The following is a 27,743-nucleotide window of genomic DNA, read 5'->3' as shown; positions in this document are numbered from 1 at the left end:
CATAGGCACACTTTACGCAAGCAACTGTGAGGGAAATAAAGCAGACTCAGGGCAGCACCTGAGAAAGAACACTCTTCACCTGTTCCGCCAGAGCCCCTCATGAGAATACACCCTCTAAATCTAAGGGAACTTTTGTGATACAAACACAGCTTCCCCAGTATACCTTGCTGACCTTTTCCTAGCCTGACCATTGTACTGTCAACATTAGGCACCTGGGTACAACATTCGACAAAGCAATGACTCATCTATTCCAGAAAGGTAATATAACTTAAAGGAATAGTAGTCTTATATTAGAGGAATTGAGACTATTGATATCCATAGGTTTGAAATGGGATTAGAATTGTTATAAAGATCAAGAAAAACAGGCACTGAAATATGCAGCAAAGAATAAATTGGGGCTTTCTGTTTGTTTGTGTTTTGGCTTGGGACAAGGTCTTGTACATCCCAGGCTTTCCTTGATTTTGAGTTCCTAACCGTTCTCCCTTTACCTTCAGTGCTAGGATTACAGATATGGACCACTGTGCTAGGTAAAGAATTATTTTAGGGCTGGAGAGATGGCTCAGCGGTTAAGAGCACTCACTGCTCTTCCAGAGGTCCTGAGTTCAATTCCTGACAACCACATGGTGGCTCACAACTACCCATAATGAGATCTAGTGCCCTCTCCTGGCCTGCTGGGACATATGGAGGCAGAATACTGTATACATAATAAATAAATCTTTTTTAAAAAGTATTTTAATATGAAAATAGTGTTATTTTATAATACATGGCCATTAGAAAATTATGACAACTAGTTGTGTAGTGGTGGTGCATGCCTTTATTCCCAGCACTCAGGAGGCAGAGGCAGGCAGATCCCTGAGTTCAAATCCAGCCTGGTCTACAAAGTAAGTCTCAGGACAGGCAGGGCTATACAGAGAAACCCTGTCTCGAAGCACCTACATAAGAAAAGAAAATGACAACAACTTAGAAATATGTCCAGATTTATTAACTACATGGTAGTCAGTCTTCACAATAGTTCATTTCCTGATTCTCTAAGATGCCTATGAAATAGACATTCAATTCAATTTATAGAGGAGATAAATGCAAAGGGACTAAGGACTTTCCCAGTAACACTGGCAAAGAAGATGAAATGTGCACATAATTTCAACCAAAGCAGTACAGAGGAACAAATTCTAGTGCATCTATACAATGAAAACAAAGGGTTGGGAACTCAGTGGTTAAAACACTGCTGTTACAGAGGACCCAAGTCCTGTTCACACCATATATCTGGCTGCTCACAACAGCCTTTAATTCCAGCTCTAAGCAGGGTCCAAAGCCTTTGTTCTCCAAGGGCATCTATACTTGTGGTGCACCCATCTACTGACACATATGCATGTACATAGTTCAACATTTTAAAAATGAAACCATCTATTCACAGACACTAAGATGAAGAATCAAAAACTCATTCGGTCTACTGAATGAAGCCAGTCCAAAGGAAAAATGGAACATTTTAAAGCATGGTAAATGGTTGTGGTCTCACACATGTGTAATTACAGCACTTGGAAGCTGAAGCAGAAGGGTGATGAGTTCTAGGCCAGCCTGTCTTAAAAAGAAAAGAAGAACATTTGTTCTGCTATCTTAATAGTACAGTGTTCTAAAAAAGTGCAAACCAACATGGGACAGAAACCCAAAGAGCAATTGCTTAAGGAGGAAGAAGACAGTGGGGGCAATAATAGCCTAGCTATTATTGAATAGAAGGGAGTGATAGAGATATTTGTCTTACTTATTAAATGTTGAGGTGGTCCCATGTTCATGTAATAAAATGAATACATTGTACACACTAAATAATTATGCTCTATCATACCTCAGTCATAATATGCGAAGTTGTTTAGAGGAAAGTTGTTCAATGATTCCTTAGCTATGTTTTTTTTTCTTAATATGCCTATCTGAATGTGTTGTAAGACTTATCAGATTGAATATAGAAGCTCTTTCAATGGGTATGAAGAAAAAAATTGAGGTAATTAATTACATTTTAATTCATATTAAAATAATTACATTTTACTTTCCTCTAGAAAGGTCTTTTATTTTGAAGTGAAGTTCTCCAAGTACATCCAAGGCTTGATATGCTACATTACTCAATAGATTCAAAGTCTAAGGGTGGGATGTTTGTCATATTAGTGGGGGACTCATTCATGCTGAAGCCTCTGTCTTTTGACTGAGACTATCTAGCCACTATATTTGCATAGCCCTGCTGTGTGAATTCTTATGCTCATTTTAAAAGCAACCCCTAAATTGCCTAGTAATGTGCTACTGTCAAAAGACAGGGTTACTTAGAAAACTTCTGTTCTGACCTCCCAGTTATTTGCTTAGGAACAATCTCCCTATTTCAGAGCTTTCCCTCAGCTGTTTGACTCTTCCTGCCCGTTGCTCTTGACTTTTGCTCTTTTCTCTCCCCTAACTGCTGCTTCCTCTTTCATCTGGCCTTACGTTGTTCATTTCTTACTACACCATGTTTCTTGTCTTTCCTCAGCTATCCTTGTATTGTAAGCCTCCCTGTCTACAAGGGTGATGTGCCATGTGTCCTGGTAGGTTCCTGAAACTGGACCATGATGGAAATCATGCTTGCTATGCTTTCCTCTATGTGTATATATTAGCGATATAGGTTATTTTATGAGTCATGCACACTAAGCGATCACAATTATAACACTGTGTTGGAATGGAAGTTATGCAAATGTGGTTTCTTTCTCTTAAAATTGTGCTATCCTCATGCATCTTCTAGTGACAAGGGGAGAAGACATATGCCCAAGTGATGTCATACAGTATGTGAAGAAGGTAGGACTGTGACATAAATTGGGCACTGTATAAGAATTTTAAAAAATCAAGTATAAGATGTTGAATGCTGGATCTAATTACTGAGAGAGTTACCAAGCCATTAATAAGTGAGTATCATATACAATGAACACACTATACACAGGAATGGCTCACATTCTTGAGTGTCAGAGCAGACAACATTCAATTTCACTATGATCTCAGAGCAGCACACAGCTTCGAACTTAAGATTTGTTTAAATTTAGGCAAATTTCCATGTAATACTTTCAGAATATGATTGGCTATAGGTAATTAAAACCACAGAAACTCAGGAACTGCTACTGGATTTTCTTTTGCTGTGTTACTCACTTTGTAACACTGTGCAGGTTAGTTTTCATCAACTCGACACACACTAGAGTCACCTGAGAAGAGCAAACCTCAGCTGAGGAGCTGCTCCTTCAGATCCACCTTTAGGAAAGTCTGGGGAGATTTTCCTCATTAATGATTGATGAGGGAGGGCTCCATTCACCATGGTTGGTACCACACCTAGGCATGTGGTCCAGGGTGTGTAAGAAATCCACCTGAGCGAGCAATGGAGAGGAGGCCAGTAAGCAGTGTTTCTCCTTAGTCTTTGCTTCTTTTCTTGCCTCCCTGCCTGAGTTCCTCTCCTAGCTTCCCTGGATAATAGACTATATATAAACTGCAAGTCGATTAAACCCATTCTTCCTCAAGTTGTGGTCAATATTTTATCTCAGAAACAAAGAAATTAATCAGCGAAACTACTTTATAATTGATCTTTTTTATTTATTTATTTATTTTTTATTTGTGAGTTTCTAATTTTGTGGAACAATATAGTATTCTGAAGAGGGTTTTTAAAATGCTGTAGTCAGGCAGTGGTGGCACATTCCTGTAATCCCAGCACCCCAGGAGGCAGAGGCAGGTAGATCTCTATGAGTTTGAGGTCTATAGAGCTAGTTCCAGGACAACCAGGGCCACAAAGAGAAACCCTGTCTCAAAAAACAACAACAATAAACAATGCATCAAAACCTGTTTTTCCAGACAGGGGAGATGATACCATTGGTAAAGAGCCTGCCATACAAGTATAATTCAAATCCTCATTGCCCATGTGAAAATCTAAAAGTTGGGCATCATGGGGAGTTGGGAGGTAGATACACACAGATTCCTGGAGTTCCTTAAAAGTCAAACTAGCTGAATTAGTGAGTTTGAGTATCAGCTTCTGTTTCAAATGGTCAAGTGGAGTGTGATGGAGGAGAGGATTGCAAGGCATCCTCTGTCTCTGTCTCTCTGTCTCTGTCTCTCTGTCTCTTTGCCTCTCTCTGTCTTTCTCTCATATACTCTCACACACAAACACATTCATGAACACCTACATGTACACCTGCACATACCCACAAGAACACACATCCATCACACACAGAAAAAAAAAAAAAAAGATTCCTATCAGCTGAAAAACATTATTCCTTCAAGATTTACTGAGATTCTTCCAGAAGGTGGGCAGCATCTTAGACATCAGAGATTGTGTTCTTATATCAAATGCCTTACAGTTTTCTGAGGATGATAGAGAAACACCTCAGTCATTAAATTCTCTAATCTGCTACACTGAGATTGTACCCAGCTTGGGAGAAGATCAGTGTTATCAGACTGATGAAGAGCTAGGAGATGGAGAGAGCAATTCTGCAAGAGAAGAAGGTCAGAGAATGCCTGGCTAGGTCAGGTAAGGGCTTAGAGTGCACAGCCTTGCTAACATTTAAGATAGTGTAAACTAGCTACCAATTCTTTCATGAAGGGGGAATAATGTGAGAGGGAAGAGAATAAAGTGAAGGGAAACCACAATGAATGTCATAAAGAAAGGGGCGTTTGACTTCTGGAGGTGAGATTGTTAGTGTTGCTTGCCTGTCTTCTGATCTATGCATCAGTTGAGAGCACTTGCCAAAGCCATACCGGCTGGTATTGTAAACCCTCCAGAAAAGAGTCTGAGAGAGGAGACATCTTGGCATCATATACAAATGTCTTCTATCGATGGATTGAGAGGAAAGCAGAATCTCCCCATTGACAGCAGGAGGTGCATAAGGAAGGGGTGGAGGGAAGCAGAGTGATCATAATGAATTAGAACACAAGCTGTAGTGGTGGGCAATGTATTTGCAAAGAAGACTGACTCATTCACTATGACAGGAACCACTGATTCCAAGTAGAACTGTTTCTACATAATATTTTGCAAGCTATATTTGAATCATACATAAAGACCTCTCTTTACTCCCTACAGTTTCTTGTTTCCCCTTATCTTCCAGCACTCTATCCCTCTACCCCACACCCTACTATTACTCTATAAATTGCCTGTTAAGGTCCCTTTTTTGTCACTGACTTAGGCATCCTGTAATCTACAGAAGCTGGATTTATGCAGTTTTCATTTCTATTCTTCCTGACCTGTATCCTTCATTTTTCTCAGTGAATTACTTATATAAAATTATTCCAATTATGCCAACAAACATGATGTTATGAAAGATTAGCCAGCTGTCTCCCTAATTTTCAAAGAAGCATTTGCCTGAATGTCAAAATAGAAATTCCTCTGGCAGTATGCATCTTTGAATCAGGTAGAAGAATGTTTACCAGACTGTAGCTGAAAGTTTTCCTGTGTCCCACAGGGTCTGCAGTCGCTCAGACCCAAGTAAACACACAGAGGCTTATTTTAATTAAAACTTCTTGACCATTAGCTCAGACTAACTATTGCCTAGCTCTTACACTTAAACTCAGCCCATTTCTGTTCATCTATGTCTCCACATGTTCTGTAGCTTTACCTGTGTGCAATTACATGCTGCTCCCTGGATGACAGGCTTGGCATCTCCTCATTCAGTCTTCCTCTTCCCAGAATTCTCCTTGTCTGTTTATCCCACCTATACTTAATGCCTGGCTACTGGCCAATCAGTGTTTTATTAAACCATTAAACAAAAGCATTATCCCACATCATTTCCCCTTTTCTTTCTAATCAAAAAGGAAGGTTTTTAACTTTAACATGGTAAAATTACATATTATAGAACAGTCATCAAGCAAGAACTACAGCTATATTATATTCAGCAAAATTAAAGAAAATATTCTATATATCCTATATTTGTGAGTCTAAATTTTCATATCTAATTTATCTCTTATCATAACCAGGGAAAATCATAATTATAACTATCTAGTCTCCAACTACATCAAAGACCTCGGAAGGATATAATATTACCTAAGTAAACAAGAAGAGCATTGTGAGCAACTTCCAAAAATCTAGAATGAATACCAGACCATATTGCATATGGCTTTAAGTAAGCTCCATGGAGATGCCATCAGGATTGCACATAAGTGATTCATCCTGAAAAATGCCTCCTAGGTGTATTGAAGTGATGCCCCAGTCTTCATGAAATACATTTCTTGATACCAAGCTATATCACAAAACCTGCTCAATCTTGACTCACACTTGAGAGTTCCTGATAACTTGACTCAGTATCTGGAAGTAGCTGGGCTCACCCAAGCACTGTGTGCATTTCAGGGTATCTTCAAAAGGACAGAAGAGCTCTGTGTCTCTACATTATTCCAAAATTACTGACAGTTATTTTGAGAGCTATTCCACTGTTCTACCCATGTCTGGACCCCACAAATCTTCATTTGTCTAGATTTTATAATGTTCGTGCTGCTTGTTTCTTCTCTGGATGACTTAGTTACCTCAGGCATATTGCTAATAATAGGTATAGTAATTCTGGTTATATTAAATCTTCATTCCTGCTCAGGTTGCCCCTTGTTTATCCTAGTCAGTGTCATTCATTTAAATCATCATTTTTATTACATAGGACTTTGATGCTTTCTGCAGGTGGCAATCAATAATGGTGAATGACTAACAAAGACAGTGAAGAACAAGACAATTTTGCATGTGTCTGAGATACCCACTGATTTTAAAAATCTCTCCCACTAATCCCAAATTCCCAATTTAGAAATTTAAATATAAATTATTTAAGCCTGGCTTTACTATTCCTCTAGACTTTTGATTTGTATGTACTAAGAAAGCAAGAATATCTTGTGGTATGGCTGAAGTTCCACTTTCAATCCTGCTTTAAAAACAGGAAGTGTGATGAGAACACACTTCATCAGAGCCACAGAAATGTTGGCTCAGCTCATGAGACTTGATTCTATGGTGTTCTGGGCTCTATTTCACCTTTCAACCTGCAAAAGCCCAAAGAGGAGTGAACATGATATGTAATCACAAATTTCATAGCTGTTCTGCCAATTATTTTTTGCACTGTTAATTATGTGGAAGCTCAGCAGCATGCCCTTTTGAGTCTGAAAGTAGAGTTTTGACCTATCTTTCACAACAGCAGTATTGAAAGCAAGAACACATTACAATATCTTTGAGCTATGGAAAAGTAAAGAGGCCCTATGATGAAGTCTCCATGTTGTGGGCCTCCGTGGAATTGGGCTTGAACACATGGCCTTTCTCCTCCAAGTTGCCATATGCAGTACAAAGTCCTCCCAGGCAGCCCAGGACCCTGTATCCCTAAACATACTTGATGCCATTGTAGAGTACAAAGTCTGGGAAACTAAGAGAACAACAATTCCCAACTAAATATGTCAGAGATGAGGGAAATTAAAATGACTACAGTGCAGCCACATTAGATACATATCATAAACTCTCCCAATGAATTAATATGCATTCCTATGGGTTTGGGACAAACAAGAGTGATAGAACCGATGTTTGTTGAGGAAAGTAGTTAATACTAGTGTGTGTAACTTACCAACACACTGTCAGGAAAAGGAAAACATCTGGCTAAGTTTTTTTTTTTTTTTTTTAATATGTGTTCCTAGCAATGTTTGTGATGAGTGCTAGTGCACTTTGAGTATTTCACAGCAAGTCAGAGGCACAAAGAAGTGAGGCTTTTTATATTTATGTGGCCAGAATTAAAGTATTCCTAGAGATTCATATAGATTTCCAAAAATGTACGGAACACCATATTTTCATTCCATTTCAGAATAACCCTTATGTTTCCTTCTTATTGCAAAAAAGTGAACATCTCCCTTGAGAACAAGATTACTTCAGGCAGTTTATATATGTACTCACTCACATACACAAATATGAACTTTTTCATATGACACTGGCTACCACTGGGAGCTTTTTGAGGACAACTATTTCAGAGGCAGATATCACATGCACCCTCAGAGAATTCACATTTTATGAGAGCCAGCCTAGATTTTCCTTGTGTAGCAAATGAGCTACGTGGTCACCCCTACCCACAAAAGCCAGGTCTCTTCTGCCCCCCAAATGCAGAAAGCCCCTCTGCAGTCAGATCCTATTTCTTTCTCTGCATGTGTGGCACAGACTGACTTTCTGGGTCTGCTAAGAGCTCATGGCTACTCCACAGACAAGTAGTATTTCTCAGAGAAATCCATTTCAATCCCCTGGAAAGATCTTATGTTGATCTGTGCTACAACAAAGTCTGCTTGCTCCCCTGTGGAAATGACTTGTGGCTGTGGTAGCTCCGGTAATACGTGGCACAACCTTCACGTCATGCTTTCCTGACAGGTCAGTAATTAACTTGCATTGCAATTGTTTGCTGTTTCTACCACAGCAGCCATTTGCCAAAATAACATTCTAATTTCTGTTTCCTTCTCGCTTCCTTTCCTTTTCTTTTTTCCCAGTGGCTTCTACATCTCTATAAGTCTCATTTCCCCAGACCACTTCCATAAGCTGAGAGAATGCAATAAAACCCAGTTTCAAAAATGTCAAATATAATGAGAAAGGAAGATCACAGTAAAGAAATTTGATCATAGCCAGCCCATTGGGTAACATTCTCTTTGACAGGGCAGGTGTTACATATGGGAGATGTGATAATAAGACTTTACATTTATTTAACCAATATTGGGGAATCTGGGGGTGGGCTGCACTTACTGAAAATGGCTGACAGGTCAGCTGCTTAGAAAAATTGTAATATTACTATTATTATCTTTGCATGTGGCCATTCTAAATGGAGATAATCCATTAAAAATAGAATAGATCCAAAATCTGTATGATAGGCATTTCTGACATCCGTTAACTGTAGGTTATTGGCACCCCCATCTCCCAGGGACTTTAGCAACATTCTCATGGAAACAAAGCAGACAGTTTTAGTCCAAGGCATAGTGGGTATTCACCCCAAGAAAGGGCTTGTTTTGTGCCAATCATTCTTCAGAAATTATGGAGAATCTTTCGGTAAAGTTAGGCATAGCATGCTTGATGATCATGGAGTTTGATAAGGGTGTAAAGGAGAATGGAACCAGGGACATTTTCAAGGTATGTCATTAGGGCTGGTGTTTAGGATAAACACAACTTCACTGGAGAAGAGATAAATCTGAGCCCCATGGGGTGAGATATTACATTCACAGAAGAAAGACATGTATATCCACATCAAATGGCAGTGTAGGGTTAGCTGCGTAGAAAAGCTAAGTAGAGAAATTCTGGCAGCGCCGAATTAGGAGAACTGTGCAACTGCTTTCATGGAATTTGAACTCATCTTATAGTTCCTGGAGACATTTGGTTATTTGTTTAAGGTTATTATTTATTTATTTTTTTTACAAAAGATATGGTATGGCCAGTGAGACAGTTCAGTTAGTCAAGCTCTTTGCTGTACAAGCCTATGACCTAACCTTGATTCCCCAGAAGCATGGGAGATTGAGAACTGAGTCCTGAAGGCTATCTTCTGACCAACCACATGTGCTATAATATATGCCTAGGCAACACACACACACACACACACACACACACACACCACCACCACCACCACCACCACCAACCACCACCACAACAACAACAACAATGAGAAACATAAATCTGAATACATATTTCTTCAAGTATTTATAAATCTTACCGTCACGATAAGAGAACTATGTGACATGAGGGGAAATGATCCAGGATTTTAGAAAGCACAATTTGGACATCCAAGTACTTGTTTAATGTTTCTAAGGCATCAAACATATGCAGAAAAGGGTAAGATGAAACAAGAAAGTCGAAGTTCCTAGTGACAGAGGTCACAAGTGCAATTTCACTGAACTAAGAAGACAGAAATTGAGATTAGTGAAATGTCTGGTTTCCTCTGATGCTCAGGCAGGTTGCAAAGCATTGGAAATCCATAGGGCCAAAATGTGAATGCTGATGTGGTTACCTTTCAGGACTGGAAGACGTTCTCTGGAATGCCAGTCCCTCAGATACAGAGAAAAACTCCACAGGGTGTAACTAAGGAGTCTTCAGTCTGTTTCCTTGTTAGCTTTGACCTAACTCGGAAAGAAATGTGAAGGACTTTCAATCTCTTGTGGACTTACTAAAGAGATTGATAATAAAGCTTCTCTTAAGAGAAATTCCAGCATAGTTGCCCTGCACCCACAGTATTCAAAAACGCTGGTGAAACAGAGTCTAGATATTGCCAGGGCCAAGCATCTGCTCCGATCTTTACTGGAAGAGTACCAAGTTTTTATGCACTGCATTTAAGACTGTGTTTGTATCTAGTTCCTAGGATTTCTAAGGTAACCCCCCCTCAACACACACACAAAACGACTTTGATGCTGTGGCAAAGTTCTCTATCAAGTTGGTTAAATCTAGCAATTGGTAACAGTTACCAGACTTTATCTCAGTCTTTGCCTGGGCAGAGTTAAAATATAGGAAAGTTGCATATTGCACAATTAGTGTTCATCAGTAATTAACAGTGATCAGTAATGTCAATACAGCTGGCATTAGTTTCATCTAGAAAATTTGTTATTGTGTTCATTATTCTTCCCATAATGCTGATGTCTCTAAAGTCTGGATTGATTGGATTGAATTTCAGAGCCAACAGGGCGGACTGTTCTGGAGATGGAGCAGCATTGTGACATTCCATTGTGAGGGATGATGACTGTATCATCAAAAGTTTATCAGAGGTGTTCCTTTAATATATATTCCTTTAAAAAGTAGGTGTCTCTTCTTCATGAGCATGAAACATGTTAAATGAAGGCATTTTTGCATGTGTGATCACACCTGTGTTTGTGTCCAGAGCTCAATTAGCTGTTAGAAGCTGGACACTTTTGAATAATCACAGATAAACACCACACTAGGGCACTTGAGATTCATACTTCTGTCTGTTACAGTTGCACCTCACCTCACTAAAGGCAACTATAATTCTGTCTTTCCCATTTTTCTTATGATTTTTCAATTGTGTTATCTTCTTTCATCCAATGCTTGGCAGTAATTCTTTACCAACCTTGATACAAACCATTTTCTATTGTATATTGTAGCCTTTTCATTCTTTTAATGTTATAATTTTATTAGTAGGATCCTTTAATTTAAAATTTTTCTAGTATACTCTTCCTTCCCTTCTTACCCTTCCTTCCCTGTTTAAAATTTTTATTTTTTGTGGATGAATGAATACTTGTGCATATTTATGTGTACTATGTCTGTGCCTGGTGCCCATGGAGGCTATAAGAAGGTGTCAGATCCCCTGGAACTGGAGTTACAGATATGAGCTGCCATATGCATGCCAGAAGCCAAAACTTGTCCACTATAAGAGCAGGGAGATGCAAAGCTGTAGAACCATTTCTCCGGGCTCCTTTCCTCTTTTAATTATCACTTTTTTTTCTTAAATATACCCTGAGTAATTCTAGGTTACACACGTACTTGTTTTTATGAAATATTTTACCTTAAATTATTAGTTGGTTAAGTTTTATTTTTAAAACTATGATTTATCTTGGAATAATTTTGTGTGTGGTGGGAGATGGAATAAAATTCTTGCCCTATGGAAAACTCATGCATGTGTATATTTGTCATTTTGAATTGAGTATCATCTCTAATGTTCACAAAGTGAAAAGGGACCATAAACTAATAAACCATCTAAAGTGACAGTTTCTGAAGAGCTCTGTTAGGCACAGGTGGTGATAGAGGTGTATAACTGTAAAGTACCAACACTATACAAAAAGAAAAAAGAAAAAAAAAAAGGATGTAAGTATCTGGTCATAGTCGGGGTAAACAGTGTCAACTGGAAAAACAAGTCAGATAGAATTATCTAACAGGGAGCAGAAACAGCCAATGAGGGACAGTGTAGAAGCTATCAAGTAGGTGATTCATTATTGGCAGACGTCTCAGACTGGCAGTGTTGGAGCAGGACTTCAGCCCTAGTAAGTGGATAAGGCAACAAATGACCAGGTTACCAGTAGAAGAAGCTGTAGTCAGAAACAATGCAATGCCTGGTGAAGAAAAAGTGGCCTGATGGAGCCTGGACTGGGAACTAAGGTGATGAATTAGCTCGATGTATACATTGCAGGCCCAGTCCAATACCCAAGACCAGTTGTTTTTACAACCACAGAATCCCATCCCTCTGGAATGAGTAGTTACCAGCACTTAGTTAACATTTATCCTAAGAGTTAGAATAAAAAATCAACTCTGCTACAATTGAAAATGAGTGCTGGACTAGAACAGAGAAGGGTGGGGTCAAGTGTTATAAAACAATGTTATAAAAAAATAAAAACAAAAATCATCAGTGATTTGTTTATAGATAATTAAGCAAGCAAACTTAATCATATCTTCCACAGATATTCCAAATCAGTAAGGTTGAGGGAGGGTCAAAAATCATGCTTACCCCAGGTGGTGATGGTACTCGCCTTTAATCCCAGTGCTCTGGAGGCAGAGGCAGGTGAATCTCAGAGTTCAAGGCCAGCCTGGTCTAGAGAGTGAGTTAAAGGATGGCCAGGGCTACACAGAGAAACCCTGTCTCAAAAACCATAAAAAGAAAAAAGAAAAAGAAAAGAAAAGAAAGAAAGAAAGAAAGGAAGGAAGAAAAAAGACAGGAAGAAAGAAAAGAAATAAACCACATTAGCCCATCATCCCTCAGGGTCTCAGATTTTCCTAGTTTTAAGCTATTTTAGAAGGAGGTTTACATATTTTATTTTATTTTAATTTTCATTCTCTATATGTGCATATTATATGCATGAGTCCAGCACAGGCATAGTCCTGAATAAGGGGTGGGGTCTCCTGGAGGTAGAGTTATGGGTAGTTGGGAGCCGCCCAACATACACATGCTCTTGACTGCTGAACCATCTCCAGCCTCCTTTATAAAGGTTGTAAGAGGGTTTTTCGAGACAGGCTTTACGCTTTTCATGGAACTCACTTGGTAGCCCAGGCTGGCCTTGAACTTACAGAGATAGGCCTGGCTCTGCTTCCCCAGTGCTGAGATTAAAGGCGTGTGCCACCAACGCCTGGCAAGAGTCATTTTTATATTAATATTATTCTAAAATTATTGCTATATCATTATTAGATTCATCTTTCTTTTGTTGTAACTGTAGTTATTTTATGGGGATGGAAGTTCACTTTAGAGCATGCAGGTGATGGAGCACCGTACTGGGAAAAGGGAAAGCTATATGAGTAGCTGGTGGGGAGGTACATGGACGCAGATGAATGAAAACAGTGCATCAATACAGGAGTTTGATACTAACAAATATCCAGCACAAATACTGCTGAACGTTTGTCCTTTCACATAAGAGATATACACAGGCACAGCCGGCCACAGATTCCAAGCCTGCTGTACCACATTCTGTTCTTTGTTCTTTGCTACCTTTGGTTTGTTGGCTTATATCATGGACTTGGTAAGTGTGAATCAAATAACAAGTTGGACACTTGCAACAGAACTCTCCTTGTTAAAGAGTAGAAGAAAGTTGGAAGAATGGATCATGTAAAAGTTCTTTGTAGAAGCCAAGGACAGTAAAATGAGGAAAAATTATTGGCCAGTCTTCTGTACTTAAATCTAAATTTTTTAATTGAATATTTCATCCTCCAACTTTGAAAATCCCCCACTATCCCATGTTCATTGCACATCTTAGGATTTTTTCAGCTCCATCTGACTGAGTAACTGAAGGGTCCTCATGCATTTAGTGTCTTTAGTCTCTTCTGTTGTTTTGCTGGTTACCTTAACTCATGAAACTTTGGGATAGCTGGATCCCTAAATCAAAGTTCCCAGAGGCCCCCTTAGCTAGGAAATACAGGCAACAGGGTCCAGTTCATTCAACATTATTATAATTTTCATTAGTTCAGCCAAATTTCCATCCTAACTTAGAGAATGCATAATACTTCAAGTTTTAAAATGAACATACAAGTGATATTATATGGACTGAAAACCTATATTTAGGTATATATGTGTATATAAATATATGTGAGCAATAACAATTTTTGAAAAAAGAGGCTATGAATTCTCAGGAGAGCCAGGAGGAGATTTTGGAAGGAGGAAGGGAAAGGAAAATATGTTGTAATTATAATCTCAAAATTAAAATAAGCTAAAATATACTGAACTGAGGATTGTTTTATTTAAAATGTTAGGATTTTCTTTATCTTCTGTGTGGCTTTACTTGCTTATCTCCTTCACCATGATCCTTCTGAGACACAGAGCGTTAAGAAAAGGGTCACGCATCCACACCCTGATTATATTGCCTACTTTGTGTACTGTGAAATTCGTGTGCATGTATGCATGTAGGCATGTGTGTGTGTGTACATGAGCACCAGTGTGGCCACACACATGTGGATACATGTTTAGATGTTGTCACTGTTACTCCTCTCCCGTGAGATATGAAAATCTTTCATATCCCATAGAATAGTACATCTACACACATATAGATGTCAGGTGACACACTATAATAAGACAGTCTATAACATACGATTAAACACACCTGTTGAAAAAGTAATATATTCTTTATTACTCAGTTAAGTTAAACTTTTGGAGTATATTTTGATGATTTTAAAATGTTTTGGAGAGAATTGGCAGCAGAAGAAAATTTATTCTTTCTAGTGAAGAAAATGAACCCAGTCATGAAATCTAGACAGACAAAACAAACTTAAATGAAAAGCTATCTATATAAATAGATGGTTTCTTATAAGACAATTCAATGTTCTAACAAATCCCAAAGGACTTTCAAGATGTCTTAACTGTATAAAAGTGAGTTGGTGGCTCTTGTTCGCTCTGTGACACCCGCTCCTGCATTCTTAGGAACAGCTATAAATCCAATAAGAGGTGGAAAGGCAGCCAGACAGCCAACCAGATTCAGCCCACAGACATATGGTGTTGGACCTGAACAATGTTTTAAAATGTTTTGAATCAATTTCCAATTGAAAATGAGAGCTGATGTTTATTTTAAAAAAAGAAATAGAAAAAAATGTTACATATCTTCACTTGAAAAATCATTAGCTTTGACAAAGTGATCCAGACTGACTGATAGCAGTCCACTGGATGAGAACCCCTTTTTTTCCCTTAGAGAAGACACATGTCCCTGTGTTCCATTTCTCTCTGAATGACTCTTCTAGTTTGAATGTTCTGACTGGTCTGGAGATATTTTTGATGGTGACACCTGGCATCAATATGCATAGAAGCATCCCTCCTCTGCTGAGTGCATGGAACAGAGTTCCAGCTGCATCTTAAGCTCACACAAGTTTCTATATTTTACTCTTCGTGAATTCAGGCAGGTAAGTTAGAAATGGGGAGTGGAACTGGGAGATGGTGTTTGCACCACAGCTTCAGAAAAACTTTCTTCAGACATTACTTGACATGTCCTTACCTCCTCCCATGTATGTTAAGATAGTATGCTGTGCTCTTGGCACAAAGTGACTTCTCCTTTCTCTCTTGTTCTGGCCTCTTTTACTGTTCCTATTATACTTTGACCGATATTTATATCCTGACTTGCTTCCTATTCTTTATTGAAGCAGTGTCTAATCTGCCCAATTAACTGTAGGCTCCTTAGGCAGACAGTGTGGTCAAAGCTGCTATTCCTTCATCTTTACAGATGCTTGTTGCCTTCAATTCCATGCCACCAATTCTACCAGGACCATGGGGAATGTCTGAGCTCAGATTTGCTCTCATGCTTAAAATGGTTGTGATTCCCAATCAGTATGGAGTGTCATTGGATTCTCGTGTTTCATTTCTGCTTCACACTTACAAGAGCCAAACGGACTCAGGATTGTGTGACACAGTGAGGGAAAGCCAGAATAATTGCTTCATCTTGCTTTCTCCCCGTCTATGCCATTATTTGTACTCTCTGCACATCTGCCATTACAGACTCATCTCCAGTTTTCTTATTAAGATGGCCCCATCAGTACCTACCCACCCCATTGCTAATTCCCTTTCCTAAAGCCAGATGGCTAATCTAGAACCTATTGCCAAGCAACCACAGGATCTTGTGGCTCTCCAAGGACAGAAGCCCAGCTGCCTCCCATGTTATCCCAGCACTTGGGTTCCCTAGTTAAACATAGTGCCCTCATCGATGTCCTGGATATGCTGTTTCACAGTAGGGACTGGAATACGCACCTAAACTCCATAATGGAATACTGAGGTCTTTTACCCAGGGAAGAACTGAAATAAAACAAAATACATTTTCTTGCCAATAATTGAGATATTGTACCTCACAATTTCCTTACCACCCCCTTTCCCCCTCAGATACATTTCTGTAGCCTCAGCATACCTGTCGCAGGTGATTTACTTGAATACCTGCACAAACACTGGATTTAAATAAAAGTAGGTAAAAAGGAACTCTTTCCTCTCTTCCATGCCTTAGTCCTCCTTCATTCTTCCTAATTTCAATTCCAAGGATCAGTGACTGGCTACCACTTTTATCAAAAAATAGCAACTCTTGAAAACAAAATTATATTTCTGGAGATAGCCTGTTTTGAGCTTTCTGGAGTAAAAGTTTTCTGCCAATCAAAACAAACAAAAGAGGAATTAGCCCATCTTCTGCCTTTCCTGTACTGCCGAACTGTACTCCCACACATTGCTGTATGGTGGAATTGAAACTAATTGCAAGAAATTAGTCATGATGAGTTTCACAAATTTATAATAATACTTAGAATTCAACTAGAACAGAAATCATGCTACATTTGTCTTTAGATAAGAGTAAAGACAAGGCAAAGAGAGTCACAGATTCAAGTGATAATCCAATTGCTACTGCCTGACACAGCAGCTGAAGTACCAATAACCATCGGAGTAGGTGCAGTGATATTTATCTGTGATGTATTCATAAGTTAACTTCTACATTTTTCTAATTTTTAGACTCAGGAAAAGTCTCAAGTGTTCAAAAGTCTTTCCCTATTTTTATAGACCATGGTCAATTTCTGTAACATTCTTTTGCTAAGAGAATAGTTGTTCATTGATTATTATACACAGCTACTCTTACAGGTTCTAAGTGGTTGGGAGTAAGACGACATGCAAGGTGTCTTGAAAATAGACACTGACTAGCTGAAACAACAACAACAACAACAACAACAACAACAACTTCGGCCTGTCCAGGGAAACAAAAGCGGAGTCTCGAGGCACAGCAGGCAGTGCAAACCAGGAGAGGATGAGTTTAGTTTGGAGCATAGTAGGAATGCTTAGGGCAGAACTGAACTGTCCATGTCCCCAAACGGTCACTTTAGCTACTTGGAAATAACAGGGAGGAAAGCTTAAGAATTCTGCAGTAACAGAAATGGAAATGGTAAAAGCGCTGAGTTCAAGACAAAAAAAAATACCCTTAGTTGTCCTCTGATTTGCTCTAAATGACTCCTAGAAAGTATAAATCTATCAGCCAAAATCCAAGAAACAAATAAATATTTTATGAATACAAATACATGGATACAAGTAAAATACCTACATGTAAACAATAAACAATTTGTATGACAATGCCTTTTAAAATGTAATAGATGGTGTTTTTGTTTATAGTATATTCTTTCTTCTATATATTTGTTCTTCACCAGTATCTTCAATGTATGTAAGATATGATTTCCTCAAAACATAGCTAATAATACACTGTAGCAAAAAATTCACATTTAGACCAAACATCCAACCAAAAGGTTGTAGAATTTCCTGGACTCTTCAACATTGAGACTGTGAGTTAAGTAAGGCAAATCCACATTGCTCCATATTACTTTTGATTAGAGATTATGGTGGTGCCCCATTTTTCATATATTTGAATGCTTGTTGCCTGCTATTCCTCCACCACCACCCCACACCTTTGCAAAGGATGGAATTGTTTGGGGAAGATTAGGAGGTATGACCTTGTCAGATGAGTTATGTCTCTTGGGGTGAGCTTTGAGGTTTCAAAAACCCTCCCCATTCCCAATTCTCTCTCTCTCTCTCTCTCTCTCTCTCTCTCTCTCTCTCTCTCTCTCTCTCTCTGCCTTATGGTTGTTTTCTAAACATATAAGCTCTCAGCTACTTTTCCAGAATCATGCCTGCTGTCATGTACTCTGCCATGATGGTCATGAACCCGCCCTCTGAATCCCTGAATCTTTAAGCAAGCACCCAATTCCATGCTTTCTTTTGTAAGTTGTCTCTGCCATGCTGTCTCTTCCATAATACAACAGTAACTAACAGTGAACTGGTCCCTGAAGTTTTGTTTAAAACTTCATGGCATCATGTTTCTCAGAATTTTGTAGAGAAAAATCATTATACCCACAAACATACTAATAAAAAAAATAGTCTGAGAAAGAAGGGACGTTTTATGAGAGGCATCACTGAAACATAAACAGTATGGGGGAAGCTTTGTCTGTACTTCCCAGGATCTACTTACTGTTCAGGGAGTGGAAGGTGTTTAGAGGAAAGAGAAAGAAGAAGGTGGGGAAGAAAGCATGATTCTAGATTGCCCCAGAAAGACCAAAAGATGGTGTCATAATTCAGGAAGACAGAAGAAGATAAGCACATGGGTTAATCAGAGGTGGCAGTGCTTAGGTGACTACTTTGGTTTTATATTTTAAAGTTCTTTGCCACTCTGTCTCTCTGGTGTGTGTGTGTGTGTGTGTGTGTGTGTGTGTGTGTGTGTGTGTGAGAGAGAGAGAGAGAGAGAGAGAGAGAGAGAGAGAGAGAGAGAGAGAGAGAGAGAGATGGGGGACACATGTTCTCCAGCAGGAGTATAGAGTTCAGAGGACAACTTTTAGAAGTTGGTTCTCACCTTCTACCTTGTTTTCTTTTAAGGTGGAGTCTCTCTTTGCTTCAGCCTCACTCTGTACTCCAGGCTACCTGACCACTGGGCTTCTGGGTGATTCTCCTATTTCTATCTCACTGAGATTACAGACTCATGTGTTACTGCATCCTGTTCTTTACGTGTGTTCTAGCAGTTGGAACTCAAGTCCTCAGACTTGTTTAGCAAGCATTTTACCCATGGAGCTCCATTTCTAGAAAAAGGGACTGCTTTTGATATAGTTATTGCAACTTGTCAGAGACATTCAAGGACAGATGATGGGTAGTCAGTTACATTTACAGTTTTAATGCTGTGAACAAAGGTTTGGTCTTGAGATCTAATTAGCACATAGATTGGATTTGAAGTCATAGAACTAAAGATTACATAGAAATAAACATCCAGGACAAACCTAAGATTGCATCCCAAGATTGAGCTCAGATTATTTCAATTTAGATCTCTTTTAGAGATCTAAATGCTGCCATAAAATACACAAAAGACACCAAGAAAGATCATCTACCAATTAATTAGTAGGGTGAAAACAGACCAGGATACACTGAGAAGTCAAATGAGGGGACAGTCTGGGGAAAAAGGTCAACAACAGCACTATGTGCACCTCAGTGTCTGGATAAAATGGAAGTGCAATGTCTAGTGTATGTGCCAAGCAAAGCGTTTTGGGGATCTAGCTGTAGTATGTGCTTTAACATGCATGAGAAATTAGGTTTGTGCACATAGGTTTATATTTGAATTCTTGTGTTTGTATGTCTATGTTACTTAAAGTTTTCATTGACTGGAACACATACCTAATTTTTTTTTTGTTTCCCCAATAATTTTCATCACATTACAGGATATGATTTTGGAGCTTAAATTACTTACAGACTTTAATTCAATTGTGCTACTGTCTATTAAAATAGAAAAAATATTTAAAAATGTGATAACTAGCCTTGACAAAATCTACAATCTCCTTGGGAATGGGCTTCTAGGCATGTTTATGTTTTGTGGAATTTTACTTTTACCATGTACAGATGTGTAACATTTGTTTATGTTGTGGAATATTGCTTTATCTATGTAAAGGTGTGTTGCATTTGTTTATGCTGCATTTGTTTCCTAAGTAAAGATGTGTTACATTTGTTTACACTACATTTGTTTAATTATGTAAGGATGTGTTACTGTACCTTGCCTACCTAAGGCATCTGATTGGTCTAATAAAAAGCTCAACGGCCCATAGCTAGGGCAACAGAGGGATAGGTAGGGCTGGTGGGCAGAGAGAATAAGTAGGAGGAGGATTCTAGGCTCGAAAAGAGAAGAGGGAGAAGAGAACAAGGGGGAAAGAAAGGGAGACTCCTGGGGCCAGCCAGCCAGGCAGCCATAAACCATCCAGGCAGCCATAAGCCAGCCAGGCATGTAGTGGGACATACAAAATGAAAGGTAGAAAGCCTCGATTCAAAACGTAGATGAAAAGAAGCAGGTTAAATTAAGTTATAAGAGCTAGTAGGACAAGCATAAGATAAGGCCAAGCATTCATAACTAATAATAAGTCTTCATGTCATAATTTGGGAGCTGATTAGTGGCCCCAAAGAAAGCCTGTTACATTTATGTGGGATTATCTTGAGTATATTTAAAGTGATGTGGGAAAACCCATCTTAGTTGTGGGGGTATATTCTTGGGCAGAGGATATAATATGGGGAATGTGTCCAGTACTAGAAAGCATGCGTTCACTCACGCTTTCTGCTTCTTTGTTGCAGATGCAGTCTTGCTGGCTGTCTCAAGCCCCTGACGCTGTGACTTCCCCTACCATGATGGACTGTAACCTGGAGCCATGAGCGGAAATAAACTCTTTGCCTCTAAGTTACTTTTGCTAGAGTATGACATCACAGCAACAGGAAGGGGATAAAGACTCTGGGGACGGTGGGACATGGTGCACTCCCAGCCCACACGGGAGTGATAGAGGAGGACCGGTACAAGTTTGAGTACAACCTGGACTACACAGGGTGTCAGACTCTGGTGTGGGCTGCACAAAGACTTTGAGGCCTGCCTTGTCTACATGGTTAAAATCCTGTCTAAGAAAAAAAATTAAAAATCTACCATTGTACTGTGTTATCGACAAGGGCCGTTTTTAAATAAAATGTTCCATCTGTTTTTTGGCACCTGGAAGTACTCACTGTCATCAGATGAGCTTCCAACTGTTTCAGGGAAGACAGAACCTAGGAAGCATGAATTCCCTCAACTTCCTCTCCTCATTTCATCTTATCTATATCCAATTCATCTACATTCAGACTCATTAAAGCCTGCTTCCTTCTGTTGAAGGTTATTTATCTACTTGAGCTAGTGATTACACCCATCTGTCTCTGGCTCCTCCGAGACCTGTTGGCTTTCTGGATGTATTGTTTTATTTGCATTCTTCCTCTCTTTCCTTCGAGCATTCACACAGCAGTCTTCCCCTCCCCAGTTGGCTAGTGTCCATTCAATCTTTAGAAAGGTTTATTCTATGGATGCTACTCTATCCCTACTTTCTTACTTTCTTCAAGATCTTCAGCCAAGGTCTGAAGGTCAGTGATACTTTTTTTTTTTTTTTAATTACACGGCTAAGAATGAGCCCCCTCCTGAACAGTGGAAACAGATATGACTTTTTAAAGCAAACTCAACTTCATTCATAATAGCAGAAGGAGCACACGAAACTGCGCCAGAATACAGCGTTGTAAGCTTATGACACCGGCAAAGGTGGGGCACACTGTCGGCTGCCATCCTCCTATTGCGCAGAAGCTGAGGCAGCCAGAGGCATTCTGCATGCTGCTTCGACTCTCGCTCTAACCAAGTGTGGACAGAGGCTCAAAGAGTTACACGAATATGAAGCATAGTTTAGCGCCACTACCAAAATGACTTCATTTGTCTGACAGATGTATTCCTAAGAATTCACGCTGTACATATATTTTCAAAATAATTACACAGAAATTCATTGCCCCACAGAAAATTTAAAATGATGAACACTATGACTCTTACAGTAAAATCCTGATTCGATGTAATAAATTCACATGGAATACTGTTAAAAAACAGTATCATATAATTTATTTTTATCATGAAAATGTTCCCAATATTCACTGCTAAAGTAAAAAATCAAAGTTGGAGAAGTGTGTAAAGTTATGCCTTAAAGGAAGCGCACACATATGAACATACATAAATATATACTTTTTACAGGAAGAACCCGAGGAGTATAAATCAGTATGAAAATGGTTGGTTGAAGTCAAAGTGAATAAGGTAGACAGAAAGATGAATGTGAGAAGGATTGTCCCCAAAAATCTCCTCTATGTGTAATCAAATCATCAAATCACCTAAGTAGTTCCAGGAAAAGAAAAAAATAATCTTTTAAAGTTCAGCCTGGGCAAGAGCCTTGGGTGCCTGGGCAAGGAAGTAAGTGCCTGTTTGGAAGGATTGTACCTTGTCACTGAGTTCAGGCTGTCTGCAAGGACCACTGCATTCAACAGTGAAGAAAATTGAAGAAGCAGACTGATGCTCATGTACAAAACCCATTCAAAGCCAGTGCGCAATCTCAGGAATGGACGATGCCACTCACAACTGCTGTACACATCTGGATCCCTAAGGTGCAGCCTGCTCAGCAGGTGCATGCCCCGAGGACGCCAGCATTCTTCTGGCCTCACCTCGAATTGCATTACTTTTCAGCAGACCTGGACTGGATATTTCATTCCTGCTTTGAGATTCTCTGCCCTTGCCCATGTTTTCCTAATTTGATACATTCGTTCCTGCTCTTTGGAATAAATTTGTTTCTGAAACCCACCATAACTCTTTCTCACAATTTTTCTGAATTATCTTACACGACAGATCAAACGGTGTACTATTCACCAAGTACACTGTTTCTATAGTTGGTGGCCTGCCAAACAGCAATAACAGCAAAATTTTGAATGGGTTTCTAAATCCAGAGTGAACATCCTTTATATGTTTTGTGGTAATTAATATACTTTCTTTGCATTTTAATAAGATAACTTTTTTTGTATTTTTTTTTTTTTTTTATGGAGCACTGCCTGCTCTTGCAGAAGACCTGGGTTCTATTCCCAGGATCCATATGGCAGATCACAACTGTCTATAATTCCAGTTCCTGGGGATCTGACACCCTCTTTGGACTCTGTGGTACTACTCTCACATGATATGAGACATATATGCAGCCTATATACTTATACACATAAAATAGAAGTAAACAAGTCTTTCAAAGTAAGTTAACTTTTTCCTAGATTATAAACTTTAGATTGCTCAAAGGATGTTTGCATAAATAGCTGTTGAAAATATTTTCAATTCAGTTTCATGGAAATTCTTACTTAACCCTGCTTTAATGTATTTCTGTGTAATTACGTGATTGGAGAAGGTGGGAGCAATACTTTCAAATACAACCATTCATAACTCTGGAGAGGAGTCCTGTGGTTTTGTCTGAAGAAGCACAATAACTCTTCTGGGAAAGTGCCCCCCTTCCCAATTCAGCAGAATCTTCCTGTCAGAGAAAGCCCATTTGCTACAGTTATGGATTCATTAGATGGGCCTGATCCTGTATCTAAATTTCAAGACTCCTGTATCTGACCCAGTTAGACCCACATCTTAGGTCTTACTGTGGTGATGGGAAAGCATTCTTTTGCCACCAAGTTTTCAGAAAGGATGAGACATAGCCTGAAGCTCTGTTAACTCAATAAGAACTTCTGCATACTACTTATAGAAGGTATAAAGACCCCATCCTGAGAGTCTCAAAGGAGATGCTGGATCCAGCTCTTCCTGACCTTGTATTCTGTGAAGCTGCCATGAATCAAGCATTATCACGGCTACCACTGCTATGTTTGTATCATTAGCAGCAAAATGATTTTGTTTGCTGTAAGTTAAGAGTCATAAAAACTATAAATTCATTTCTAACCTTTGTCATTCTAACTCATGTTTCATATTATAAAAATACCATATCCACTTTAATTTGGAACATTAAAAACTTTTAAAAACTACATCTCTGGTGAGAGGAGATGGTTAAGCAGGTAAAATGTTCACTACAGAAGCATGAAGAACAGAGTTCAGATCCCCAGATCCCACATGAAAAGTCAGGGACTGTGGCGTGGGCTTGTAATCCCAGTACTGGAAAGGCAGAAACAGGAGGATACCTGGAGCTCTCTGAGGATCTGGTCTAGCTTACTAGGTGAATGACATGGTCACTGAGATGCTGTCTCAAAAAGTACCGTTGAGAACAAATAAGGGAAGACACTTGACATTGACTTTTGGTCTATACACTAACACAAACATGAGTGAGCAAGCATACACACACACACACACACACACACACACACACACACCATTGCAAACACACATACATGCACACATACATCATGCACATTCACTCACAAAAATCTACACATGTTGAATATTTTGTGTATTGAAACATCAAAATTGTCTGAAGATACATCACAGTTGTTTTTCACTTGTGTGAAAAAGAAGTGTACTTTTATAGAGATGGTTTATAGAGATGAGTACATAGCTGAAGTGCTTCCCTATTAGACACCCTTAGAACTTTGGTCTTTCAATACTACAGATTGGACTACTGCCTTGAACTATTTACAACCATTTACCGCACACCATTTTCTTTAAGCAAGCCTGGAATCTTTAACGCATAAATGGTCATTTGGATCCTGTTATCTGAGAGACCATATTAGAGGTCTGCTAGTGGAGACCTCTGGCAAGAACATTAAGATCATGTAGCCTTCCTTGTAAAGCACAAGGCTGCTTGCCTTAAAGTCCCTGTGTTCTGCATCATGGGATAAGTAAACTGTAGGATTTCAAATGAGAGGCTGTGTAAGGTACCCCATGAAGAGTGTCGAAGATTAGCAAAAGGAGGCAAGGACATGCAGGAAAAAATTTTCTCCTTTCTGAATTTGACTGAATGATGGCCCCAAGTGAAAAAAAAATCATAGTGTTTGTTTATCAGGTCTGCTGTGCAGTGACTTTGAAAATGAAATTCTCTGCTTATTTTAGTTCACTAAAACTTGCTTAACTATTCAGCATGCATGAAAGCAGACTGATCTGGAACAGCTCAACTGTAATCAAGCCCTTTAAGAATTAGTCTGAATAGTCCAGAGTCTGCACCACTGTTTGGCAAAACAGGGTTGAAATCATCAATATACCTGTCTTTACTTGCTGCTTTGTTTACATCCATCCCCCCCCCCCAAACTGTCTGAACTTTTCATATGTACTCTGTAAAATACCTGATTCTAACAGGAGCTGCAGACACACTTTTTTTTAAAAAAAGAATTTGATTTCCAATCATATTAATGCTTTAAACCTTTATGGTCTTTTCCTTACTTCAAATGTTGATCTGAACATTCATTCTTGCTAATGTGTGGATTCTACCACCTCTATTCACAGGATGCTCTTTTATAATACAATGAAATCAGCAATAACATGTCAACCAAAATTATCTGAAAGATATAGCTTCTCAGAATACAGGGTTTCAGCAGCATAATATTGAAGACAGATTTAAATACTACTTTCCATGGTAAGGAAATACAACAAATTGAAATTCTAATCAGAATATCAAAGCAAGTATATGTTACTAGATTTTCTGACATGCTAACAATAAAAAGTATTGGATACCACATCCTAATCTCTGTTTTTCCATAATCATTTTAATAGTCATCAAGTAGCTAGCTTCAGTGTGGACAATTGAAGAGAGCTTAAAATGCAGTGTGCCAGGAGTGTGTCAGCATGCTGAACAATTTCCTACAAAATTGACCATGTCACACACACACACACACACACACACACACACACACACACACACACACAAAGAAACATTTATAAGTGTCTTTCACTAGACCACAATAAAAGAAAATAAAATTGTTGGCACTTACCAACCCTGCAACCATTTTTAATAAACCCAAATATCTGCATTGTAGGGTATCATTTCCTTATCCAACAGCACAATAAAATAATATTAGGGGCAAAGGGATCACATCTTGCATTTTTATTAAATTTTCTCAAAACTCTTTCATTAGATTTATTTAGGTATTTGTCTCTAAGATCAGCAACATTTCGATGATTTCTGCACAGAGACATCAGCATGTCAATGGCTAAGGAAAGTTCTTGCTGGTTTGCAGTGAACAAGTCCTTTTCATCTCTAAGGTTTATTATTACAGAATATTTCAAAATACAGTTATCTTAAGCAATGAAAGATGTCTTCACGTGAGCCCTCTTCCCAGAAATAACTGTCAGTGAAATCAGGTGAATTTTTATTTTGAACATAAAGGTCTGTTTATTACTTTAGAAAACCAGCCTGATTTTTATCCATTCTGATACATAAAATTTAGGGGAAATACTCCATTGCTGTGACAGAAATTATCTTTTTATATGCTAAACTTCCCTGCTTCATAGTGGCTGTTTAATCAGGTTGTGTGAGAACCTTCTCATGGCTCTTTACTCAATGCCTTAGAGTATTTTCGCACGGAAATTTAGGAGGCTGTTTTCTGTTGTTGCAGTGGCCTTTTTCTCTTATTAACTAAATTTTGAATCATGCTTATTTTTATGTAGCTATCAGTTAAAGGTGCATGGTCTCACCGTTACTTTTAAAAGTACGCATTTTACTCAGAGTTACTTTTAAAAGCACTTTGAAGCTAAAACTTTGCCATACTCAGTCTTTAACAGTTTAGTCTAAAATCAGAACCAAAGATACTAGCATAATATTTCCATAACAGACTTTTGAATTTTTCAGTTGCAAATATGAGAGACAGCAGCAAGAAGAAGAAAAGCCATTTTTCTACACCAAAGGAAACAAGCTGATGTTTGAGCTACAGGTAAGAGCAGCACATGTGCTAGAAATGATTATACATGCCAAACAGCAATACTTTCCAGTTGTTAATATACAGTAGGAAGTTAAAATTACATACCTGTTCTCCATGATGACTTGCTATTAGAACTGATATCAACTCCTGTTAATGACTGTTCAACAAAACGGGAAAGAGCGAAGTCACATGTCCTAGGAGGAGGCCTGTGCTAGCTGCTGCTTAATTTCAGCACTGAAGAAAAAAAAAGGCGGGGGCAAAGGGTGAGTGAGCATAGACCTTAAAAAACAACCCACTTCCTGGGTACATGCAGCAAACCACACAGTATTTGACTTAGAGCTAACCTTGCATAGTCAGTTAACAATATCGTTATTTACCAATATAATAGTCAGTTTTCCAGTATTATATGTTTGAATGGGCTACACAAGTTTAATGTGGAGGGGAAAATGTAGTAAAATTTTAGCTACCGGGTTGGGTGGGGTCAGGGAGAGAGCTGGTTGTAAGACTAGTGGAAACTTCCTCTTTCTCTGTCTTCTAGTAAGGCCCTAAAAACAGTCTCTCCTGGGCTAATTTAGGCATGTCCGTGCTAACAGAAGGCACTGAATATCCACTGGGAAGCCAAGAGGTCACCTCTGACCTAGTACTGGTGCTTGATTGTCTCACTGGTGGCTACACATCCAGGAACCCATTTGGGTTAACAAGTGCATAAGGCTGTGGGCAGATGGCATCAGAACTTTAGAGCACACAGCCCAGATCCTATAGGCACTCCAGGAGAGGATGTAGTGCAGGGGACTTGCTTCAGTACTACACATGAATGAGGTTCCACCCTAGCATATTCTCTCTGTTTCTTAAGCTGTTTGAAATGTGCTGAAGAGCATTTGCATAAGCTGTGCAATACTTTGGTCTAACAGAAAGGAAAAGACAAAATAAATGGTCCAAGAGCTGTCCTTTGGGCAGGCTGCTGTGCCTCAGCTGGACCAGAGCATACAGTACCAGGTCTCAGTAACAGCTATAATATGTGCATATACATTAAGCTCCAGAATTCAGAAAATCAGACCCTGGATTACCAGGCTTGGTTAGCTCTGTGAGATTTGCAGGATAGTCCCAAAACGGAACCTGTGCCTTCCAAATAAGTCAGAAAATAAATTGCAGTCTCTTATCTGCAGACTAATTGGATGAGACCTTCATAGAGGACAGTAGTACGGA

The 27,743-nt window shown here is 39.0% G+C and overlaps 1 protein-coding gene across 2 annotated transcripts in view; it reads right to left on the bottom strand.

The window, feature by feature from the left end:
• The window catches only part of Arhgap15 (Rho GTPase activating protein 15), a 606,350-nt gene extending 579,633 nt beyond the window's left edge, over positions 1-26,717 (bottom strand). The window contains exon 1 of one of the 2 annotated variants that reach the window (XM_036185140.1): positions 26,643-26,717. In XM_036185140.1, coding sequence (XP_036041033.1) covers positions 26,643-26,653 — 11 coding nt within the window. In that variant the 5' untranslated portion in view covers positions 26,654-26,717. The remainder of the gene's footprint in view (positions 1-26,642) is intronic. The other variant, XM_036185141.1, reaches the window with a different exon arrangement.
• Between the last annotated feature and the right edge of the window lie 1,026 nt (positions 26,718-27,743).

This window comes from Onychomys torridus, chromosome 4 (assembly GCF_903995425.1).
Source record: "Onychomys torridus chromosome 4, mOncTor1.1, whole genome shotgun sequence".
Lineage (NCBI taxonomy): Eukaryota > Metazoa > Chordata > Mammalia > Rodentia > Cricetidae > Onychomys > Onychomys torridus.
This window is presented reverse-complemented; position numbering and strand designations above follow the sequence as displayed.